Genomic DNA, 26,125 nt, shown 5'->3' on the forward strand with positions numbered 1-26,125 from the left:
AGAATTTACTATCTGTTCCCGATGCTACCATGGCATTTCCAGTGGCCCTGTGTTCCAAGAGCCATGAGGTTCATAGAGTCAAGTATCAGAGGGGTCGCCGTGTTAGTCTGAATCTGCAAAAGCGGCGAGGAGTCCTGTGGAACCTTATAGACTAACTGAAGTGTTGGAGCGTCTGACGAAGTGGGTCTTTGCCCACGAAAGCTTATGCTCCAACACTTCAGTTGGTCTATAAGGTGCCACAGGACTCCTCGCCACTTTTGGAGGTTCATAGAGGGTCACAGATTTGTTCTAACTGTAGCCTACCTCCTTAAAGGGTTGTGCAGATTATTTGCTCCGCCCCGGAGTACTGCCGTAGGAATTACTTCCTCAGAAAGCAAGATCTTGACAGTCGTGCAAGGACATTAGTGGTCCCTGAGAACTTTTCTGGGTCTGCCTCAGTGTTCCTCATCCAAGTTCCTCCTCTATCCCTTAGTGCAGAATGCTCTACTCCCCTCAGGTTCCTCCCCGCCCCTCCTCCAGAGATGGCTGCATTTTATCAGTGCAGTGAATATAGGCTGTAAGGCCATTTGATTTGATACAGTACTATTGGTATAAGAACAGCCATACTGAGTCAGACCAATGTCCTATCTTCCAACAATGGCCAATGCTGGGCACCCCAGAGGGAGTGAACGAAATGGGGAATCATCATGTGATCCCTCCCCTGTCACCCATTTCCAGTCTCTGACAAACAGAGGCCTGGGACACCATCCCTACCCATCCTGGCTAATAGCCACTGATGGACCTAACCTCCATGAATGTATCTAGTTCTTCTTTGAACCCAGTTAATGTTCTGGTCTTCACAACATCCTCTGGCAAGGAGTTCCACAGGTTGACTGTGCGCTGTGTGAAGAAAAACTTCCTTTTGTTTGTTTTAAACCTGCTACCCATTAATTTCATTTGGTGACCTCTAGTTCTTGTGTTATGGAAACAAGTAAATAACTTTTTATTATTCATTTTGTCGTGATTGTATAGATTTCTCATATTTCCCCCTTAGTCTCCTCTTTTCTAAGATGAAAAGCCTCCGTCTTTTTAATCTCTCTTCATATGGCTCCCATTCCAACCCCCTCTTCTTTTTTGTTGCCCTTTTCTCAACCTTTTCCAATACCAAAATATCTTTTTTGAGATGAGATATACCTGACTAGTTTCTGCTCTTGTTAAGAGACATTCAAATAAAATGATGAAAGCAGCTGACAGAAGCAGGCTAGACTTCCTGAAAGAAGCTGTTCAGCATCATTCATACTTTGAAATGGAATCTGCCTCAGGACTCCATGACAACAATCCCAAGGAATCTGTGTTATTAAATATCAGAGGGGTCACCGTGTTAGTCGGTAGCCGTAAAAACGAGGAGTCCTGTGGCAACTTGAAGACCAACAGATTTATTTGGGCATCAGCTTTTGTGGGCAAAACCCCACTTGGTCAGATGCATCTTTATGCCCATACAGTGCCACAGGACTCCTTGTTTTTGTGTTACTCGAGTCATTAAATAACAAGGATTTGTTCTGTGGTTGAATCCTGCCTAGTGCATTACAGGACAATACTAACTGTATAGCTTCTCCAACTCTTCAGAGAGGTGATGCAACATGTTGGCTAGGACTCGGATTCTGGGTTTGGTTCTGCCACTGCCCTGCTCAGTGACCTTGGCCATGTCACTGCCTCTCTCTCTCTCTCTCTCTCTCTGTACCTCAGTTTTCCTACCACTAAAATGGGGCTAATGATACTGGCCTTGCTTTGAAATTTACTGATGAGATGTACTAGATAAAATCTAATTATTACTCATAGCATGTGCCACATCTTTACAGGACATAACCTCGCCCATTAGCAACCACACACCATCCCTGTAACAAACACATACCATCCCTGTGACGACTGCAGCAATTGCCCACATAGGGATGTATGGTTGGGAAAGCATTGATATATTTAACGTAGTATGCTTTGTGTCCCTTCTAAGGAAAGTTTGTCACCTTATTGATCTTTAATTTTACCTCCTGCTCATCTGGAAAGAAGGAAGAGCTATTACTGTGTCACCAAAAAGCTGTCCTGGACTACCAGCTGTCCCTAGGCTGGGAGCCAGAAATCAGAGTCCCAAGGACTGGGCATTTATATGGCTAATGAGATCAACTAGAATTACATTACAAGGTTTAAACAAAGCAATAAACCAGGGGCCTTTATAGACTACAGAAATTTGCACTGGTATAAAACACTGATGTGGGTTAATCAATGAAACCCCCTAACTCAGACACAATCCCCATGTAAAATGGGACTTGCACTTTTGTCGCTTAGCTTGGGTCAAGTTTGGTACATCACGGTACAGCATCAGGAACTTGTGACTTCATGAGTGAAAAAAATCCTAATACAGACAGGGCCCAGTATTTTGGAAAGGATATATTTTGCTTCAGGCTGCAAGTGTGAAGGACATAACCAGTGTTCCTTGTAAGCCGTGCACTTGTGAAGCAATTTAGGAGAGATTTCAATGCTGCCCAGCAAAGCACCCACAACTGGGTTTTTGTTTCTCCTGGTGGTGCACATTCACACATGACTCAAGACACATACAATTTATTTTGCACATGGGTGGAACAAATCTGTACACAGATGGAAAAGATTAGCAGGAACATTGGACAGGACCCTTCTGTAATTCAGCTTCTGCTGCAAATATACAAAGGCAGAACTACAGATGCTTTCCTCCTGCTGCAGCAGATGATCTCACAAAATACAGCATTTTAAGAGTAACATGTCAGACTCAAGTCTGAATTTCTTGGCTCTTGGCAATTTAAGCAAAACCATTAACTTTATTTCGAGAGTGTGTGTGTGTGTATGGATGGGCATTGTGGAGCCATTAAAATAACACTTGTAAATTAATCAGCTGTTACTAATAGCAGATGTCCCATCTTCTGCCTATAAGGTGTGAGAATAGTGCAGTGTTTGGATTAGTTTTTATAGCTGCTCCTGCTCTACGAGCCAGAGAGGAACGAGCAGTTCTCTGACCAGTTATGTACATTAGGGAACTACTCGCTTCAGAGCAGCTGGGAAGAAAACAGCAGCCTCAAAACACACATTGATTCCTCTCTCGTTCTTGTGCTAGATGGTTTTTTTTTTTTCTAATTGGCTGTTTTGCCCCCCAGCTTTCTGTCTCTGGGGGGCTAATACACAAACCATTGCACCAGGTCATTTGTATGGCAAAAAAAAAAAATTGAACAATGCAACTGGGGGAGAGGGAAAGGGTTTAGTTCCTCTCCTTATTCCAAACGGAAGGCTACATCAATGCAACGGGGGGAAAAAGATTTAATGGGACACCAAGAGATATATTATAGTATCTGAGTCTGTTTGTAACAGGGTCACTCCACTTCCGGTGTCAGTTCACCCTCCATCCTGCAAGTCAGCAAACAAACTCACCTGCCAGAGTCAATGAAGTCCCCACTAGTGCCAATATTTCTCTCTCTTTTCTGAACCATCTCAGAGGGGTGGCCGTGTTAGTCTCTAACTTGAAAAACAAGAAGTCCCGCGGCACCTTAAGCTATGTCTGCACTACCAGGCTATTTCTAAATAATAACTCCCGAAATAACTATTTCAAAATAAGCTTATTCCTCTTCACAAGCAGGAGCCACTATTTCAAAAAAGCCAGCCCCTTATTTGGAAATAACAGGCTTGGTAGTGTGGATGCTCACCTTGTTATATAGAAGTAAGGGGAGTTATTTCGAAATAACCCTCCAGTGTAGACATGCCCTTAGAGACTAACAAATATAGAATCCGGAGCTTTCGTGGGCAAATCCCACTTCCTCAGATGAGCTTGAACAGAGAGAGAAAAAAGGAGGAAACTATCAGAGGCTACGTCTACACTGCCAGTTTTTGCAGCAGAAAACATGCTAACGAGGGACTCGTTTGCATGAGTCAATATCTCATTTGCATATTTTCTGCCAATCTGTTTTTGAGCGCAGGGTTTTTGCGCAAAAGCAAGCAGTTTGGACATTTTCTTTTTGCGCAAAACCCCCTTTTCGCACAAGATCCTAATGCCTCAAAAAAGGAGGTATACCCATCTTGCACGAAAGAAAATGTCCACACTGCTTGTTTTTGCGCAAAAGCCCCTACCACAAAAACAGATAGGCAGAAAATATGCAAATGAGATTGTGACTCATGAAAATGAGTCCCTCATTAGCATATTTTCTGCCACAAAAGCTGGCGGTGTAGACGTAGCTAGAATGTGGAACAGAAAAAGAAGGGAGGGGGAAAGAAAAGAAGTTCCTGTCGATTGTAGTGCCAGAGCTAATGAGGCTGAGTGGACTGGAAGTGTCTCATAAAGCTGGGCCTGAACAAAGACTTGAACTAGAGGTCTCAAGATAAAACCAGTTTTCCTTACATTCAACACCCCATTGACATCACAAGTCATGCGAACCAGGCCAGGCAATCTGACCCCTCCAGAGGCCACTGATCCCATGTTCCCACCGAATTCCACCTACTGAAATCCTTGTGAGTGGAGGGAAGCCAGCACCTCACAAGACCTAGTTCTCCCATGATCAAATATTTACTCAGGCCTAGACTGAGGCATTATAATCTGTCCTGAGCCAGGCACCTCACGGTGCCACTTCAAGAGCTCACCAAACTCCCCTCCTGGTTCCCCCCTTATTGCAAGCATAGGGCTACATCATGCAACAATGCACACACAGGGCAGTGGGGGAGGGTTGATTTCTAAAACACATGAATGTGCTGCCGTGCACTGTTTGGTCCACATCAGTGTTGCGGCTTTAAACATGTAGACAAGACCCAGCCAGCTTGGCGACCGGGGCCAAAGGCATAGCTCGTATCCTGCCTTGCAGCCCAGGCTGACGTGTAGCAGGTCGCAGAAGGCTGCTCTTTCCCCCTGCAGTGATCTGCAGCACAGTGAAATCCTCTTACTTCTGTGCACACTGTGCCGAGGGTGGGGTCAAAATCCCGCTCTAGATGAGAACATTAGAAATGGGTTCATGCTGCACAGAGTGGCTCCCGATCGGAGTCTCGGCAGAGTTGGGAGGCACTGGGATCCGGGCCCCTCGCGGAAGAATACATAGAATGAGATTCATTTGCAAAAAGCATAAATATCATCTAGTGACTCATGGTCTCCCTAACAGAAAATGCAGCTTTCCTGAGTGGTCAGCCTCCTCCTGGTGATGCAGAAAAGGGAGAGCTGCATTTTTTTGAATCCTGCTCTCAGGAGCAGCACCCACATATTTTGCAGTTACACAGCAACACGGATCCTGCAGGGGTAAATGTGCGCCATGTGACATCACGGTGAGAGAAGGAATGTCCAGTGTTTACAGCACCACCCTTTTAGGCTTCAGGAAATCTGGGTTCAAGTTCCTGCCCTGGCACAGATTTCCTGTGTGACATTGGGCAAGTCACCTACGGGCCTAACAACGCAGCTATTTGGTGGGATTTTCCAGATTACCTGGGTACCAAGCTCCTAATTAAATCAATGATTTGGGAGTTAATCAATGACTTTTATATAGAAGCTTTCATCCTTAGAGACATCAGAATTAGGCCACTAAGAGCTTTCTTGGCCATGTCAGCCCAGCACTAATGGCCACCCTGGCTGGGATTTTAGGAAGGGTTCAGAACCCACAACTCATTTGAGGCTGGGAGCTGCTGGATGCCGAAAATCTGGCCTCGCTGTGGGTGCTGCACATTAGAAAATTCACCCTTGAGCCCCTTCAAGTGCTTGTCCCTAAACTTGGTGGCACAATGCAGAAGTGAGGAGGGGCTGTCTGCAGTTTCAGGTGTCAGGAATGTCATCGCCAGGGGTCAGACCCCCCCAGCTGGGGTGAACGGTCATAGCTCCATTGACTTCAGGGAACTACAAGGGTTGACAGACTGAGGAATTCTCTAGGATGCTACACTCTTTCGGGAGGGGAAGGGGAAGAATAGAGGGACATCAGATTAATTAGTTCCAATTACAGATCCTCTCCCACTGTCAAGTCTGCAGTCTTTCCTCAGTCAAAATTCCTGTTTCAGTCAGATTGGGCCCCCCTTCAGTTTAGCCAAAATTATTTACAAAGACAGAGAGAGAAATTTGGGAAGCTCTAAGCCAATGGGCTCTCAACCTTTCTAGACTACCATACCCCTTTCAGGAATCTGATTTGTCTTGAGTACCCTGAAATTACACCCCACCTAAAAATGACTTGCTTACAAAATCAGATTTAACATTTACATTTTTATCACAGCATGCTATTACTGAAAAATTGCTTCCGTTTTCATTTTTACCTTATAATTATAAATCAATTGGAATATAAATATTGTACTTACCTGTCAGTGTCTAGTACATAGAGCAGTATAAACAAGTCATTGTATGAATTTTTAGTGTGTCCTGACTTCCCGCTAGTGCTTTTTATGTAGCCTGTTGGAAAACGAGGCAAGTATCTAGATCAGTCAGTGAACCCCCTGATGCATCAACATGTACCCCGGTTGAGAAACACTGGCTAAACATCTTCCCAAATGAATTTGCCTCCTGGTTTTTGGAAAGCATGGCATTTGTTTCACCAAATCCCATTAACTACACTAATGCTTGATGAGTGACAGGGTGAAATTACTATGACAAACTTCTGAAATCTATGTGAAAAGGCAGGACACGCTGCAGTTAGTGGCTTTGTGCTGGTTAAATATTTGCTCTTCCAACTAAAAATCGGCTGTACCTGAGTATATGATAAAGACACAACCAAGTTGTTCAGATTTGAAATGTAGATATTTGTTCATCAAAAAGAAGGGTAGGTGGGGATTTTACAAACCTCACATGAGCAGAAACCTTCCAAGAGTTTTCCCTCCCCCCCCTTTAATTTCTACTAAAGGAGCAAAGTGAATAGCCACCTGCGAACAACTTGAACTGGAAAGCAAAAGGGGAGGATGTTAAAACCCTTCCCTCACAGCAAGGAGGAGATAAAACAAGGACAAGTTATGGAAAGCTGCAATCCCGGGCCTTGCTCCTTGAATTGGGACTCACACAGGAAGGCCCTTGCACCTCGATGGGGCCCTGTGGAAGTCTGTGTTGATCTGATTCCAGGATCAGAGTCTTATGTCAACTATTCCATAGGGGCTGTGGAGCACCATGTAAACGCGGTGGTGGGGGGAGGCAGAGATTCCACCCCCACACACAGATGGACCCCACTGATCCATGATTCCCTTTCACCCAAACCCTCCAAATCCAAGGGGCATCATGACTTGGCACATAGGGTTGCCGCGCTGCTCAGGTTTACTATGGCCAAAAAGTGACTTGGCCATGGCCTGAGAGACCGCCCCTAGCTCTGCAGCCCACGTTCTTTGGGACAGGGACTATATCTACCTCTGTGTTTGTACAGAGGTCTTGATCGTGCTTAGGGCCTATAAGCTGCTACCATCACAATAATGTAATAAAAATAAGAATGATGGTATAGTGAACTGGCAGTGAGAGTCAGGATGCTTAAGTTCTAATCCTGACTCTGCCAGCAACCAGCCATGTGACTAGGGTTGCCAGGTGTCCGGTACTCTACCGGACAGTCCGGTATTTGTGCTCTTTGTCTGGTTAAAAAAAAAATCAGAATACCAGACTTGTGCAATACCGGGATAAATCATTTTTCTGCGCCTCCTTCCCCTCCCATCCTTTCTTTGTTCTGTCACATTAGACCAGTGTTTCTTAAACTGTGTTCCTTGGTACACTGCTGTGCCATGGAGAACAACAGAGTTCAAAATGGCCACCCTTAAAGGGGCAAGCGACCTTTTTTGCTCAATAACTTTTCCCCTGACCTTTTTTTTTGCTCAATAAAAGTCCTTGGTGTTCCTCATAAAAAAAAAAATTGTTTGGTGTTCCTCGGTCTTAAAAAGTTTAAGAAACACTGCATTAGACTGTAAACTCTTGGGACCCGGACCTTGACTGATCCATTTGTGTCACAAACAATTCTGTGATTTCAGTATTTTCAAACTTACAGGTCAACTGAATTCTGTCCCTGTTGGTCAGTTTCCACTTTGTTTGTGGCCCTAGGGATGAAAACAGAAAAGTAGATCCATGCTTTTAATATTTGAAAACTTTATTTTCTCAAATGAGCACCAACACATATTGTAAATCTGACAAACAGTGCGCCTCCTTCTAATACTGAAGAACTATGTACAATGTACAAAGACACAAAGAGGTGAAGACAAATTATCTAAAAAACAAACAATTGCATTTATTACCGAAGCAATATGACCTGAAAGAATATGCCAACAATAGTTAAATCAAATCAAAGAAATAAAAATCTACACAGTTTGTAAACACAAGAGCATCAATAGACAGGCTGGTATTGGAAATATCGTCTCTTAATTTTGTCAATGGGAAAGCATTCCCATTTCCTTCTGAAAAACAAAACAAAGAACGTGTACAGTTCGTAACCATGAGAATAGCTTATTTGTGATTGTACCTTACAGAACATCATTCTGCTTGCATTTAAAATGTCAATTTTGTTGTTTTTAATATTAAGGGTGATTGTTTCTCCTTCCTGTTTGTTCTTTTAATACAGGATTCTTCCAAATCAGTGTTTAACATGTTTGTTTCTGAATGTTCCATTTATCAGGCTTCTTACCTGGCAAGGAGAGCTCTTATTAGTTAGCTGAGCATTGCATTTCTAATCTGTTTACCCAATGGGCCGCTTGTCCAAGAACTGGTTCATATAGAAACATGATGCTTCTTCCAAAGTGAGGAAGTGCAATGAAATGCATGATTAATTCACTCACATATGAATTAGGAAAATGCATTAAGAGAAAATTCTTAGTTAATCCTCACAAAAAGCCACAGATTTCATTTGTTGGGTTTGTTGGATTTTATTTTAACCTTTAAATATGTGCACCAAAAAGAGAAAATAAAAGAGTGCGCAACAGTTACTCTGCACTGCAAACAGCTCCTCACTCAGCAAAACACAGGCTAATGATTTGTGCTGTTGGTTCACTCTGAGATAACCAAGATGACCAATGAAATAAAAACTAAAGGAAAAAGACAAAGGGGAGAGGAGAAAGAATTGTACTGCCAGAGATGTAAACTTTTATTTTAATTCATTATGTAGCAGCCTGGTTTATTTATATTAAAACAAAATGAAAACCAGGAACCACATCCAAAAATATTTGCAGAGCGAATCAGAACCACTGCCCCAAGCAACTGGAAATGAAGATTCTGAGGTGGGAACTCAAATTCACATCCACATTCTAAACCTTCACTATTTTATTCTATTCAATACTGGCGCAAGGAAATATTTCGGGCCCAGTTGCTGCCATCAGATCTACTCAGGCAGATCTATGTACTTACACATAGTCCCACTGACAGTAACAGGACCCATGTGGGAATTAACATCTTCCAGTGTGGATCGAACTGCAAGACTGGGGTCGCAGGAACTGACTGAAGACAATACTGAACCATGTGCATACCCATGCTTCAAGTTACACACATACTTCAGTACCCTCCTGAATTCAGAACCTCTGTAACCTGGAAACAGCCTATAGAGGAGGTAATTTCTGCTGGATGGAACGAGAGGTTATGCTCCCCTTTTCTGCTTTGTCCACGTGAAAAGTATAGCAACTCAGGAAAACAGCATATATTTATGGTTGTTGTTTCCCTTTAAGCATATTTTCAAACTAAGACAGAGGAAACGGGATCATTTAAAAACAAAACAAAAAAAGTGCTCTCAGGGATGGGTTCTGAGAAAACAGCACCAAATATATTATTTTTTTAAAAAAATTAAATATTATTTACAAAAGCATATTTCACAAGGTAATGCTTATTATGTTCGGTATATATTATCATCTGAATATTTATTATAGGGTCACAATTCCACACAAGATAATCTGCCTGAGCAAAACATTTGAAACCTACCAAAGTTTAGCTTTGGGGTACACTGGGTATGATGTAAACTCAGGGATGCTCAGAATTTGCATTGTCCAAGGCCTTGGTGGTAGCTTGCTAGAAACTAAGTGGGGGGAGGAAACAGAAAAACGGAGCAAAACTTGCTGTTTTCATCTTTGCTGAGGTTGCCGCCCACAAAGACTACAAATCCCAGTATGCTGTGCTCCATTGTGGGCTGGACATTGCATGCTGGGACATGCTGGCTCTCTGGACTGCAACGCCATTTTGGAAGCGAAGGTCATGCCTTGCAATGTAACTAACTGGGTATAGTTAACTGACTCGACCAATGGGAAGTGGTATGGTTCTTTGGCTGTGTTCTGAATATATTGTTTTGCATCTAATCAACTGATAATTCCCTGATTATAATACCCACCCTCTAGCCTACAGATTTCATCACTGTTTTGTTTTTAATTCCCAACACTATCATATGTCTTAATACAGCAGGTCGCAGATGAGTTAACAGTGGACCTTACATCATAAGAAGCACTTTAGGTTTAGCTGACACATAATGGAGGACAAATAGTAAAAGAGTCTAGCAGGCTATTTTTACTTTTCTCTTTATACAGTGTCTAAAAATCAACCTATAGTCAACTCTCTGTGTGTATGTGCACACGTGCACATTTTCCATGCCAGGATTTAAGAGTCCGGGCCCAGATCCTGAATGATTTAAAACGGTGTAGCACCATGGAAGCCAGGCCGATTTACATTAATTGAGGATCTGGCCACAAGTATTCATATGTACATTAGTCGCCATAAAAAATTCAATTTATGTAAATTGTTACTGCATGGTGCCGTCTGAGACATTACTTTTTGTTTTAAATACACAAAGAATAAAAATGGTCGCATCTGACAACTTGGTGGTAACTACCCTTATGTTTATGACTTACAGATTATTGTACTACACTAATCTCGCAAAAATTGTAATTTACAGTGGTGATGGTACAGGATTTGAGACTGAATACAGGAGGGTTATTACAGAAGTCTTGGTTTTTTATTGACGATCACTGTAGTGTATAAAGTTATACTCACTCATGGAGCACTAGCAGAACCTAGGTATGGCTCTGTATCCCCCTTCCCATCTGCACACAATCTGTTGTGGGCTATCCCTTACTTCTCCCATTTCCAAGCAGATCCCATGAAAGACTGTTTTTAGGGAAAGAGAAGAGCTTTTCAAAGAACGCAAATGACTCCTTACTGGCCAAAAGCAAAAAGGCCAATGAAGAGAAGGCCAATGCCAGAGTCAGCAAGCTAATGGGTACTGAGAAATTCTTTTTGTTGAAAATAGTGGTGATGGAGGCAGTGAAGAGGATGGAAATAGTGCCTAGCAGAAATCAAAGATGAAGTGGTCACATCAGGTTGAGTAAAGGTAGAAGCTACCTCCTAACACAATGGCCAAGGCAGGCATTCAGTTCATGCCTTCTAGGAGTAACACACAGTCTCCATTGTGTCACCCACTTCTGGGTAACAACCATATGTGACTAGTAATGCCATGTATGCAACCCTTCTCTAGTGAGAAAACAACTTTTCACATGTTCGGGTGAGCTGCTTTTCACACTAGCTGTTCAGGTTTGGTTTTAATCACTGGTACGCCACACAGAAATCTAATCCCACTTCTAATTAGCCTTTCTCTCGCTGCATTCCCCACCCCCCATTCACCAGCAAATGTGATTTGGAAATCCTTCCAACTCTGCTAATATGAATATTGGAAAAGGGTGATACATATTAGGTTATAATCATCAGAAGGATCAGTTTAAATAAGGAGTTATGAATCCCTGCACATGATTTTTCACTCTCTGGATTGAGAAGGATTTCCCCCAGAGAATTAACCTACTTTGAAATAATTCCACAAACAAAAAGAATTCACGCGGGTGGATAATACTAGTTCAGTTAAATAGTCTTCTGTACTGCACCAGATACTGACTGGGCTGCTGTAGAGGAAGTGTCACACTGTCCTTTCTGTGTGCAACATCTTCTTTCATGTACTTTCTTCTCCTCTCATGCACCACCAAAGATGATCCATGAAAATTAATTTAAAATTGAAAAACATTTTTAAAATAGGACTTGTCCATTGCAATTAGATTTCAAAATCTCTTCTCCCCCTACAACTGAGGCCTAAACCATTGCTCAGTTTCGAAACAGGCCTTTTAAAACACCAGGAGTCGAGATAGACGGGATAGATCAGGGCTTGAACTATCCACCTGTGAAACGTGTTCACCACCCCCAGAGCCACTGACTGTTCCATCACATCCCGGATGGATTCAAAGAGAGCAGCTGATGGGTGGAGTCTGAAATTTTAGTATCTTAAAAAAAAATTCCTGTTAAAGCCATTTTCCCATTGCACATTAGGATGACTGGATCTCGTGCGATGACACTGCCTGCGTTTTGCCCTAACGGCACATGGTAAGGGCTGGAAAACTAAGATGGCATCTTGTTTTTCTCAGTTTGTCTGCACCTCTTTCCCTTCTACATACTTCCCTAGGACATGCCTGTGTCCTCGCATATCTGTCATATCTTCTAATCTGAAGCACCAGCCTCCTCTACACAACATGATTTGTTGTCTCCTCTCTCAGTTGCCCAGGGTCAGAATTTTGTTTCCCCAGTAGTGTGGAGGACTGTAGCCATGCTCTGGGATGGTTTGCCCATCTGCTACAAAACAGGAGGAGGGAGAAGCAGAAGGAGAGAGCTTGGGGAATCTCCTTAGTCATCAAGCTCCACATCAAGACGTTCACAAGAGGACTGAGGGAATAATAAGAAACACCCTTTCAAAAGATGGAATTGCACATCCGTTTCAGGAATTAGCTAGCAAGGAGGCTTTTGGTTACGACTTGTGCTCAGCCAGCTTAGTCTGGAGCGCTGCCGCTGGAATCGCAGGTTCGAGATTCAGAGAGGATGCAGCCATGAGGTATATTTCTGTCCATCGTTTCAAGCCTTGGTTACCAGGACTTTAAGGAAAAGCAGTTGTGTTACAACTTATTTCCCCTTCTGCTCCAGCCCCCTTCTTCTCTCCTCCTGCCCAAACAACTCTGGTCTCCCTCGCGCACTGAGACCCTCTGATAAAATGCCACCAAAGAGCCAGCTTCAGTTTGTACTTAGACATTCATAAACATGGAATGCTGTCAGGCATTTGGTGCATTCTCTTAGCCAACGCCAGAACACAGAGAGAAGCAGCCAGGGTCAACTCACAAACAGATAAAAAGCAAAGAGACAGAGAGACAAATTTAGAGGCCAGTCACCAATAAAGATGGACGAGGGTGTGAAGATGCTCCCACATGGCAGAGCCTCTAAATGCATGGAACCAAGCGTTCAGTCACTCTCTCACTCTTGGATATAATGTTCACTTGGATGGCATTCTCTTATACACTGGCTGGCTGGGTTGCTCCCATTCAATCCCAGCCATTATCCTTGATCATGTGAGCTAGTTCAATGATGTATTTGCCTTCTTTATACTTCTGGCTGCTCTCGAAAGCATGTTCCTTTGAAAAAAAAACAGACAGAGAAAGTAGAGTCTGTGGGAAACTTGAGAGGCATGGAAAAGAAAGGGCAGTTTAGTGATTAGACCAGGGTCCTGGAGTCAGGAGTCATGCATTCCACTCTCCGTTCTGGGCCAAAGAATACGGAACTTTCAGGAATTTTTTTGTTTTCAGGAATCTTAGACACTGGTCCTACTCACAGCACCGGTCTCTGCTGTCTGGACTTCAGTAAGTCCTTTAACCTCTCCTTGCCTGCTGTGAGACGAGGGGTTCTCAATCTATTTCCATTACCCATTGCGTAACATCCCAAGGAGCAGCTAAAATAATTGCTTGTATGAAAAAGAAACATTAGGAATACATCTAATTCATGTTTAGCTGTCCTTAATGTGATTTACCACCTGGAAACAAGGACAAGAAATCAGGACTGTGTGACCAGCCATTTTTCTGAAGGAGACCAGCAAGTGCTCCATGGACCACACACAACCTGAGAACCACGCAGGCAACTAGAGCATAGCTATACCACAGCTGGGGGTGTGCCTATCAGCCCAGACAGACAGACATCTGGAGCTAGGGTGCAGTGTGAACATGTGACTATTCACATGACCTCTGCCATGAAAAATATTCAAAAGTCTCAGGGGAGCAGCTGCGTTAGTGTGTAACTTAAAAAAACGAGTGGTCCTGTAGCACCTTAGAGCCTAACAAAAATATAGAGAAAGTATCATGAGCTTTCGTGGGCACAACTGACTTCTTCAGATGAATATTCAGACAAAAGGTGCCAGGAAAAACAAAGGCATAGAGAGGGGACCCAGTAGATCAGCTGAAGAATAAGGAACAGAACACAGGTTTTTGACTCCCACTTCAGTACTCTGGCTCATTTTACACACACACACACACACACACACACACACACACACACACACACACACACACACACACCCCCTTCAGAAAGGGAGACACACACACACCCTTCAGAAAGGGAGACACACACACACACACCCACACACCCTGCAGAAAGGGACACACATACACACACACACACACACACACACACACACACACACACACATACACACACACACACACACACACACACCCTGCAGAAAGGGAGACACACAAATCCATCCACTGGAACAATAAATTATACTCACATATTTCCAGCCCAGTGTGGTTTTGCAGTTTTCACAATAAATGTCCGCAACTGCGTGTAATCCTGTTAGTAACACCCTTTCCTCTGCAGGGCCGCAACCCACATTAACTCTGGGAGGGAAGGGAAGAAAAAGATACAGTTCTTATCAATGTATTGCTTCCTTTCAGCACACTGCAAGGCCTTTACCGCAATTTTGTTGCGGTACTGGACAATATAACCTGGAAACTCTAACAACAAATAATAGTTATTCTGAACATAGAACTTTCCTTTCAACATTACGTTCCATTCCATCTCACAATAAAGAGATGAAATACTGAAAAATTTCACTCCGTGAAAAGTTCCTAAAATCACTGAGCTAGAGAAGTTCAATATTTTCTACTGAAATGAAATAATTCCACATTTCAGAGTGAAAGTTTCATTTTGAATTTGAAATGAAATTTTTCATTTTCATTTTTCACAAATGGAAAACTGGACATTTTTGTATAATCCCCATATTCTCAAGGCAAATACTGATTTCCAGAAAAACATATTTTTTCTAAAGGGAAATGCTTTCTGATCAAAATTATTTGCCAGCTCTAAACAAAGCCACTAGTATTTAGCATTTATATATTTCTTTGTATTTACAAAGTTTTTTCGATGACTGGTCCTCACTATACCTCTTGAGAAGTGAATGGCTCGAAACAACTTCCATTAGGGGTTCTCAATCCCATGATAAAACCCCTGCTTATTTCTGCCCCTTTTCTGAAACCAAAAGTCCAGTCTGCATTAATGCTGTTTCCTTTTAGTCACTCTAAAGCGATGATATAAGCTCACAAGTCAGAGCCTTTCTGTCTCAAAAAAGGCCACTCCTTATTTTAACTGCAGGGGATATATATTTGTATCCCAAAAGATGGAGCAATGACATTTATGAAGAGACACTCACACTGAATTGAAGAGGTATGCTCGCCCTTGGCTTCCTTGAAAGGACTGCAAGGCAAGAAAACAGAAATCAGTTGGTGGATATGAAGCCATCCTCTCCATGAACAATACCTCCATACCAATGGTATTGGCTTCAAAGGGTAGTCGGAGCAACTGTTAGTGGACTTCTGAGAACTGCACATTACTGTATGCAAGATGGAGAAGGTGCAGAGTGAAACATCAGTGGAAAAGAGCTCATTACAGGAGGTCTGTCTTGGAGATGGAAATGGAAAGTGAACCAGCCTGTCTCAAATTCTAATGCATGTACATTTTAAAAGGCAGCCCAGCAGCCTGCTTGGAATCTTACCCACTTCGTTATCGTGTGAGATTATCAGCCCTCACAGCACTGCAAAACTCCAATGGACTTCTCACAAATGAAGCACTATGCGTGCTTGCTTTCCACACTTCAGTAAAAAATAAAAAGTTGGTCAATTTCCCTTCTTGGTTCTCGTGCAGCACTTCAATGCCATTGCTCCGGGGTTTCCTCTCTCGGACAAACCTGGCTCCAAATGACTATTTCAAAGTTTTGTTTCTAAAAACAAAACCTACAATGTGCTTCTAAGCTAGCCGACCGCATCGCTTCAGTATTTCAAACACAATCTGAAGTGCTTCCAGCCATGAAGGAGGTGCCCGAATACATATATTACTATTATTTATTTGTATCCCCATCGGGGACCCCTCATTGTGTGAAGTGCTGTAAACACACACATTGAAAAAGGCAATTGTTGGCGCAATGAGCTGACAATTTAAGACCCCAATCTTGCAAACCTCTATGCAGACCCCTTGAATGTACTCTGAGCAGTCCCACTGATGCCTATGGGATTACTTACAATGCATAAAGTTATGCACCTTTGTAAGGCCAGGTCTTCCCAACAAACTTACATCAGTAAAATGACACTGCTCTGGTGTATGAAAAATCTACAGTCCTAAGCACGGCAGACGTCCCGTTGACTTAGCTACTGTCTCTTACAGAGGTGGATTAATGCCACGGATGAGAAATGCGCTCCTGTTGGCACAGTAACATCTTCACTAAAGAGAGGTGCAGGTGTGCTACTGCTGCTTTTAAAGTGTAAACCTGCCCGGAGTCTTTCCAGGATTAGGGCTTAACCACATGACAAGAGACAGCTGAGTAGAGATAAACACGGGAAGGGAAGGACAAGAGCAGAGCAAAACGGTCCCATTTGGCAGCATTAGTAACAATTGTGACATTACCAATGCCTGGCTGTGTAACATTCAAGACGACAAAACGGTATTTTGCAATGAAAGTCTAGGCGGCACCAGCCACCTTGGACTGGGACTCTAATAACATGGATTCCAAACACCCACCGGCTCCATTTGTGTCTGGCCTGGAATATGACCCTGTGACAACACCTCGCTGACAGGAACAGCTAATCATGGGACAGTACGACCTGCATTTTTAACGTGCTTTCATGAAGCACCTACGGAATTAAAGGTTTTTGAACTTCCCTGAGCACAGTTCCTCCCCCTCACAGTTATTAAGGTGAAGGAGGCGGCATGCACGAAGTAGTGACAATGTAACATTGCTCGATCTGTAGGGGGCATGTGCACCCAGTAATAAAGGTGAGGCACTTATAACCAGGCCCCGTAGAGGTCAACGAGAAAAAGCAGGCTCTGGGGAGTGGGGAGAGATAGCTACTGCATCAGAATGAGTAAAGGCTATTTTATCTGGAGGGCAGCTTTCAAGGTTTAAACGAATGTGTTACCCCCCCTCCCCTCAGCAATATGTTTTGTTCATGGAGGGAAGGGCGGGGGGGGGGGGGGGTTGTGAACAGCTGGCAGCTGAGGGGCTGGCTCCAACTGACACACAAGGGATCACTTGGGAAGTTTCCATGGAGAGACTTCCATACGCCAAGTCCTGTTCTGTGATGCTGCTCCCAAGAATCCACTCAGCAGGATGCACGACAGGGCATGGCAAAGGCCGAAAGTGCCTACCATCACCCAGAGAGCAAGGCCACGATCCAGCTTCAAGTACCTTGTTTCATGCTGTTCTCTCCGTGCCACTTAATCTACAATACCACTCTATGGCTCTCTGTCTTCCTCTAGTGGATAAGCCACATGTAAAGGTTTACAAAGTGATGTATCCACGCTAACAGTCCCAGTCCGTCAGCTTAGGGCACATCTACGTTAGTGGGAAGATCGACGCTGTAGTGGTTGATCTTCTGGCATTTGATTTAGCAAGTCTAGTGGAGACACCTTAAATCAAACACTGAAGGTACTGCTGTCGATGCCGATACTCTTTGCTATCGTGAGGAGTAAAGGAAGTCGACGGCAGTGTTTCAGTAAGGACGGCACCGTAGCTCAGCTTAAGGTACAGAGTCCAGTGATGATATTTACATCGCTGGAATTGTGTACCTTAAGCCAACCTTCACCCATACTGTAGAGTAGACCTACCCATAGGCACTAACAAAACAGATGCTTTCAGATCCAGTGTTGCCAAATTCAATCCCTAAACATGACCCTCAGCCACGAGGGTCATTAAACTCAGTTTAGGAAAAGCTCCACCTTCTCATAGAGAAGTAGCACATGGGCTACGTCTACATTGGCCCCTATTCCGTAATAGGGATGCACATGTAGCACTTGGGAATAGGCAAATCCACGGGGGATTTAAATATCCCCCGCGGCATTTGCATTTTCATGGCTGCCGCTTTTTTCCGGCATGTAGATAAGCCGGAGAAAAGCGCCAGTCTGGACGCGATCCTCCGGAAAATAAGCTCTTTTCCGGAGGATCTCTTATTCCTGAAAGCAGGAATAAGAGATCCTCCGGAAAAGAGCTTATTTTCCGGAGGATCGCGTCCAGACTGGCGCTTTTCTCCGGCTTATCTACAAGCCGGAAAAAAGCGGCAGCCATGAAAATGCAAATGCCGCGGGGGATATTTAAATCCCCCGCGGATTTGCCTATTCCCAAGTGCTACATGTGCATCCCTATTACGGAATAGGGGCCAATGTAGACACAGCCATGGTGTAAGGTTTGAAAATACAGAGTAACTAGAAATGTCAGATTAATCCAAATGGTATTTCTTCTCTGCATACATGTAAAGTGCCGGTGAGAGACAGTTCTTCAGCCGGCATATCCAGAGAGATCCCGCGTCACTTGAAATACAGGAAGAAAAAAATTACTGAATATAGGAAATCAAACCTCATTAAAATCTGGCTTTAACCCCCCCCCTTGACAAGAGAACATGTTCAGCCACCTATGGCTGCAGCTCAGTGTAGCGCCCTAACACTCAGCTACTTTTAAGTCCTAGCCCCATGGGCCCCTGGACAGATCTGTGCTTGCAAGCGTGCAGCGAGAGCCTCCCAGCTGCTGACTGAAGGATAGCGGGTGGGTAAAGCTGACAATACCACATCCAGGACAAGATTCACTGGAGCAACTCATATGGTGGCGATGGCCCTGCCAGCGATGGAGGACGCGCCTGCCAAGATGATTCAGACAGAAGCCTAAGAGAAGCTGCCGGCGTTGAGAAAAAGAAGTTTCCGGGCATGCAGGAGATGCCTGAGGCACCTCTGGACTCTCTCACTCTCTGGCACAAGCCACACCTCCTGTGCAGGGAGAAAGGCCTCATTCCCCAGAGAGCAGATTCAACAGGATGCATGGCTCAGGAACATTTATTTGTAAGAACATCAGAGCGGCCAGACTGGGTCAGACCAAAGGTCCATCTAGCCCAGTGTCCTGTCTGCCCACAGTGGCCAATGCCAGATGCCCCAGAGGGAGGGAACACAACCGGTCATCCTCATGTGATCCCTCCCGTCCCCCATTTCCAAACAGCGGCTAGAAATTGTGTTTATTAGTGCAGCGTCCCTCAGTCTCTCCTCAGCACTGAAGTCCTGTATTATTCTTATTCTCATCTGTAGGGTACCACACAGTCCAACCATATCTGGGCGGACAGCGCTACAGAATCCTTGGTGCACTGAACACTCTGCCACTGTAGGGTAAATAAGCAGGGGATTAAACTAATGGCCTTCAGGCTAAGGCTCTCTCTCTTCTCTGGAAGGAATCAACTGGGTCTGGCTCTGTTCTGCTCTACAAGGACATGTGCAAAAAGCAGTACTTTTGCAGGCTGGAAAAGATGCATAGAAGTTCTAGGAGTCTGGATGGATGGGTGGGTGGGTGGATGGAGGATGGGTGGGTGACATGGATCATGCAGGCCTGATCCTCCGAGACAAAGACTCTTGCCACTTCCTCAAAGCAGAATGAGAGCAGTTACAACTCACTCACCTTCCAAGTAAACCACGTTCCATAAACACCAAAGTGATCGAGTTTGCCAAGAACAACAGCTATGGAAGCAGGATTTGACTGGAACAGAAATAGCCAGCGACAATGGAAACTGCCATCAGCCAGTCTCTATTAAAGAACAAAACCAAGCCCTTTAGCTTAACATCAGGGGCTCCCTGAACATTACTCCAGCCAGTTGCTAAAGGACAGGTGAGGGCTCTGAGGGCCTGGACTAGATGGCATTCCTAAGGTCTCTGGGCTTTTGTTCTGGAGAACCACTATTTTCTCTCAATGGCATCCCTACTTTACAGGCAGCTCCAGATGAAGTGCTCAACCCCTGGCCGGAAGCATACACAGTAATGCTCTGGATGGGCAGCATATTGCACGTCTGCAAAGGGTCTCCATCAGTTTTGAAGAGATCACCAAAGGATGATCAACCACCATTCAACCATGCTGTTCCTACTTCACTTTCAGCCACAAGCCTGCAACTCCAGCTGCACTGCTCATTCACACATACCAATACCCAGGCCTTGTCTACACAGCTGCTTAAGTTGATGTCACTTGGGCGAGAGGATTAAAAAAACCCATCCTAAGTGATGTAACTTACATCAAGTTTAGGGGAGCGTCTACACCACACTATGTCAGAGGGAGATGCTCTCCCCCAACACAGCTTCTGTCTCTTGTTGAGGAGGATTCATTACATCAACAGGAGCATGGTCTCCATCAATATAGCACGTTAATTTGATGCAGCTGCATCAGTCGCAGCTGTGTCAATGTGGCACAGCAGTGAAGACAAGCCCTTACGGTGTAGCTGCTGCCTAAGGATGTCACTCTCTTTCCCATCAGTCTGTGGCCACTACACAACACTGTCCCCTTCTGAGGATGTCCGAGCACTCAGCATTTGGCGCTGCTGAGGCTGTGTTTCAAGCAACACTTTCACCCTGGGGGGGTTCTGCTAATGCAAAGAAGGGGAAAGAGGTGGATAGGGAACCACCGGTGTGTCACATTTTGGACTTGTATCCTCAACACATTCCCTTTACAATCAAATAAAACCCAGTCCTGTTCCATTTCTAGATGCACTGATCATGACGAAGCCACAGGAAAATGATCACAGTCTCACCTAAGCAGAAGTTCCCGGCACAGTCTTCCCCTCATCTGTTCTGCAAACACATTTGCTTTGCATCAAGTAGTGAGAGCCAGTAATGTGGCTGGTTTCCATGTCATGGATTTTTTCAAAGCAGATTTTGTGACGTAAATTAAAATTAAAAACATTTTATACATACACACATAAAAATCCAGACTTCTTGCTTCACTAAAATAACAGTCCCTGGCACATACTTTCCAATCCAATTCGAAGAAATGGAAAGGATTTTTTGTTTCCCAGTGAAAGGCCAAGCAATTCCCCCCCCCCTCCTTGTTGCTAATTCAGGAAGTTTGGCTAGAGATGCATCCCGCCACACTTACAACAGAATTCTTTCACCATCCTTCCTGTCCCCGCTCCCCCCACCAAATGTCTAGACTTTTTGGTTAGGAGGGAAAAATGAAAAAAATATACATAATCTTCATCTTCAACAGAGGTGGCCAATCCATTTAACAAAGAGAGCCGAAACAGCGGCAGAAAAATGCGAAGAGCTGCACCAGAATTGTTGAGCAAGGAAAAAAAATTAAAAAAAAAAAATAAAAGGAAAGGAGGCTGTCCCTTTAAGAAAGGAGCGTAGGCTTTTTTGCCATATCACGTGCCTGTCGATGGCTGCCATCTTGGGCTCCATTTTGAATTGCTGCCCTGGTGAGCACAGGGGAGCAGAGGTTGGGGGGAATCCAGAAGCGGGGGCCTGGGAGGGGTGCACGAGTGGCTTTGTGAGCTGCACGTTTGGGGGAGGCGGGGATGGCCACCCCTGATCTTGACTATGAAAATTCAAATTCCCTTCTGCATCCGGGAGTTCCATTCAGCGTGCAGACATCTAAAATGAGTATCCAGGAAATGCCCTAAACAGCGGATTTGCATATCCAATGGACAATCCTAAGCCAGTGAGAAAAGCATTCAGGCACTATCAAAAGCAAAGTTCCTATCATACCAACATACCCTATCGTATGGCCCCTTCTCTCACTCAGGAGTGCTCAATTCCTTACCTTCCTTCCACTAGAAATGGAGTCAAAAGCTGAAGCAGGATTTTCAACAGTCACACCCTTGGGAGTATTTCAATCTGTGGGTTTGGTTTGGTTTGGTCCATTTGCTAAATTCTAATCTGGATTCAAAATGGCCAATTTTCTACCATTCTAATTTAACTTCTCTTCAACCCTCTGGAAAACTGGTGGTGCTCTTCCAAGATTTTCTTGAATGGAGCAGTAGTGCATGGAACAGGTATAGCTTAAAAGAAGAGAAAGGCTGTTGATTTCCTTTTCCTACCATCTTGTCCAAAGCTCCATTTGCTCACCATCTCAGTCGCCTGCTTGTACCTACCCTATCCTCTACTGTCAGTCGATATGGGGTGTATAGAGAGAACCTTTCATTCACAGTCAGCACAGCAGCAGAAAGGTATGAAGTCTGAATGGGTTCCAACCCCTACACACCCCTTCTACCTTTTCTAGTAGCAGGGATTTTCTTTACACTTACTCAGCAGAAGTCCCAGGCATTGAACAGATGACTGGATTCATTTCTCAAAGTCTTTATGGAGTTAAATAGCAGAAAATGTAATCACCGCCATCTGGAATAGGCTAGCAAACCAAGCAGCAGTTACTGGACACAGCCCCATGATGCCTGCAGACCAGACCAGACCAGATCAGATCAGAAAAGAACACAAACCTATGCCAAGCAGGCAGCCTCTACACAACTCAATGAAACAAAGATGAAAAGGCAACTAGGCCCACTGATGTCCAAGAGGAGTGAGGAATCTGCAGCATGACACGGCCAGCTATGATGGCTACAATTAACTCTCTCTGCGAGAACGAGCCCAGGAGCAGAAGGACCAATGTCTGTAAAGCACTCTAAGGAAGTCTACATGGTCTGAGTGTGGCGGGAGGGACAGTGAAGGGAGGAGCCAGCTGATCGCAGCCACTGATATGGAGGAGAGTTTTATTGTGCCCTGTGGTTTTGCTGTCAAGACAGACTAATTGAATGAATAGGGAGGGGAAGGAACATCGGGAGACCCTGGATTTAAAGGGTCCCTGATACTCATAGCTGGAAAAAAAACCACGTTCAATTATTCTGTTCAGAGCGAGCTTTGTTATCTCTCTTCCCCTGCCCTACGTGCACTCCTTTTACTTTTTAAAATTTACTTAGGACATTTGGATGAAGACACTCTGTGCTCCTACTGCTGACTCTGCAGAGAGTCAGTTTTCACTGTCATGTCCCTCAAGGGGACAGGGGTGTGATTTGTGCTTAAGTGGAGCCAACTGGGTCGCCTGCAAATCCTTGCAGATGAGGGGGTGTTGTACCACGTTAAGCCATCTGAGCCAGGCCCTTTCCTTTTGAACTAATGAGCGTCGCTGACTCACGCTGTTCTACTGAGATTCTTATAGCATGCCCACCACCATTGTACTTTTGTGAGCGACAGACTCCTCATAGCTGTAAGCGCGCTCCATGTCCTGCCAGCGATAAGTGGAGGGATGGAGAAATGCTCATGAGAAGACATTGGACTCAATGGCACAGACATTGTGGGTGATACGGGGCAAGGCACAATCTGTGTGTCCTTCAGTAGTTCCTTTCCCCTGGCCTTTATCAGTGATTTACTGAGACTGAAAGCTCTTTGGGCTAGGGACTGCTTCTTACTAGGTCTATGTCCCTATGCACTTACTATGTCTTACGCGGTGTCTCTGTCTTGATGGCTGCCCTGTGCAAGTAGCTACCACCTCCTCACTCTTGTCTTCCACAGATCTGAAAGCAATCGACCCCAGGGGGAAGTATCATTATCCCCACTGCAGACAGCAACAGAGAGAGGTGAAGTGGCTTGCCAACTAGGGGTGTAGGAGAGTAGTTGAGTACACGATTACCCGATAAACCTAGGGGTATCAGGTAGTCAGTCGAGTACTCGACTATTCTACTTGCATTTCTGTCCACCCACCAAAGGACCTCGGATGAGCCAGCTGCCCAGCAGGGAGGGACGGGGCTGGGGCTGCCCAGCATTGGGCCAGGAGCCGAGGACTGAAGTCGGGGCGGGCGAAGCGCAGTGGCCAGGTGAGCGCGGTGCTCCCAGGCTAGGCTCGGGGAGATGCGGGCTCCCCTCACTGGCCAGGCTGGTGGCACTCCGCGGGTGGGTCTCCTGTGGCGAGCCAGGCCAATGCCACTGGCGAGGCTGGGCAGAGCCCTGGGCTGGGCAGGCGGGGGCAGCGCCTCAGGCTGGGCTAGGTGCTCGGCCGCCCCATGTGGGCACTTGGGAAGAGACTCTGGCAGCCGAGCTGGTGTGGACGGGCTCGCTGCTCAGCTGGAGCGAGTCCAGGCAGGGCGCTGAGCACTGTGCAACAAGGACAGCAGCCTGCTGGGCTGGGGGTAGAGACCGGAGCTCACTCGCTGCCGGGGCTTCGTCCCAGGCGTGTGGGCGCTGTGTGGCCTAGCCTAGGTGTGCCCCAGCCCAAAGGAGGAAAGCAGGGCACAGCAAACAGCCATGAAATGCTATGGGACAGGTTCGATCTTCCTGGTCTGGGACCCTCAAGACATAACCGGTCCTGGATGAAGGATTTTGCCAGACCAAGGGAGGTTATTTCTGGCCCACTGGCCCCACTCAGTCTTGGCCCAGGCCACCAGCCTCTCGGACGGCTTCCCCCTGCTGCCAGCCCCACCACCACTGCTGGGGCTCCCAGTTCTGGCAAGCGCCCGTGTGCCGCAGTTCCCAGCCCCACCAGGCAGCCACGTGCCATGTCTCCCAGACCTGCGCAGTGGCCGTGCTGGCAGCTTGTTGTGGGCAACCTGCTGCCCTGCCAGCCCCGCAGGGCTCCCTGCTGCTGGCCCTCCACTGGGAGCCTCCCATCCTGCAACATCCGTGCTGGACCATGGACATTGCCCAACCAGAAAGCACCTAGAAGCCACTACGAAGACCAGAGCGCCCCTGTTCTGAGTGCTGTATGGACACGTAGCATGACAAGGAAAGTATTAAAAACCCTAGTTTGCAGATCGTTATGAGAAGCCTAATCACCGTGAATTCAACAGAAGTCTTCCCAATGATTTCAGTTCATCCTAAAGACTAGTTGTTTAAGGGTATTTACGAGCCAAACCCTCACTGATTTAAACACCTGTAACAATCTGGCCCTCAGTGACGTGTTCAAAGCCACGCAGAAAAGTCTTTAGCTGAGTAAGCAAATGAACTCAAAGCTCCTTTATCAGTTCTGAGCCCAGAACTTCTCATCCCTACCCCGGCCCAGAGCCCTGACCCCACCCTCACCTCAACCCCATCCCCATCCCACAGGCCTCACCCCTGCAACCCAAACCCTCTGCCTCCACCCCTTCCCAGCTCCCAAACCCCTCACTCCCAGCTCTGCTGGGCATCAACAATTTTCTTCAACTGGGTTGCCCGAAATGTTGGAAAGCCCCCTGCTCTACGCGCCCACACGCTGCAGGGGCGTGTTTCTAAACAGCCGTATTCCCATCTCTGCTACCCTAAAAAGCAGAAGCATCAGCCATGTTAGGTGCCCGACTGTGCCTGTTCCAGACCGGATTCCTGTACTGCAGAAACAAACAGAGCCAACGAGCTGAAGAGCAGCAGGACAGAGCTCTGGCTTGTTTGTGTCATTATACCAGAGTGTGCAGCACAAGGATGCTCCATCAGCAATGCAGTCCTACTTGTCAGAAGGATTTATTTACTTTCCTTCCCCTCCTGTCTCTCCTTCTCCCATCCTCCTCTCTTGTCTGCTGGTAACCCACGGAACATCACCATGCAGAACAGCTCTGCTGAAAGGGCATCTTTCAGGCCCCACGGACTGAGGGCAAAAAAGCATCTGTCCATCCCACTGGTCAGCAATTGCACTAGGCTGGTGATGATTGAGGAAGTTTCAGAGTTACCAGCTTGAACTTTAATGGGAAGAAAGACGGGGAAATGTAACTCCAAAACGTGCCGTGGGCTCTGGGATTCTCTGCTGCGCAGTGAAATGGTTTCTCTCCAGTCTGTGCCACTTGCTCCCAAGTCTTTCCTGAGGAAGTACACATTTAATGAGCTAGTCCAGGGATGGGGAACCTAAGACCTGGGGCTCAGATGTGGCCCCTGAATTGTCTGGATCCAGCTCCCAAGGCTTGGGGCTTACCCTTGAGCGTTGGGGAGCCAGTGTTTGTGCTCCAGCCCTGAGTCCCCCCCTCCCCCGCCCAGACACCAACCCCTACTTCACTCCTGCACCACAGAGCCCTCAGCCCCTGCCCACTCCTGCACCCACCTTTCTGCCCAGACCCTGCACCCCCACTCCGCTCTGGCACCCTATCACTCTTCCAGACC

General features: G+C 45.7%; 1 protein-coding gene across 4 annotated transcripts in view; it reads right to left on the minus strand.

Moving 5' to 3' along the window:
* Window positions 1–8,042: 8,042 nt before the first annotated feature.
* Window positions 8,043–26,125, minus strand: part of YPEL2 (yippee like 2) — a 62,258-nt gene continuing 44,175 nt past the window's right edge. For all 4 annotated transcript variants that reach the window (XM_006138657.5, XM_006138658.4, XM_025179220.3 and 1 more), the window contains 3 exons: window positions 15,441–15,484; window positions 14,520–14,628; window positions 8,043–13,374 (listed from right to left, as the gene is read on the minus strand). In XM_006138657.5, coding sequence (XP_006138719.2) covers window positions 13,285–13,374; window positions 14,520–14,628; window positions 15,441–15,484 — 243 coding nt within the window. In that variant the 3' untranslated portion in view covers window positions 8,043–13,284. The remainder of the gene's footprint in view (window positions 13,375–14,519; window positions 14,629–15,440; window positions 15,485–26,125) is intronic.

This window comes from Pelodiscus sinensis, chromosome 21 (assembly GCF_052426305.1).
Source record: "Pelodiscus sinensis isolate ZL-2025 chromosome 21, ASM5242630v1, whole genome shotgun sequence".
Lineage (NCBI taxonomy): Eukaryota > Metazoa > Chordata > Testudines > Trionychidae > Pelodiscus > Pelodiscus sinensis.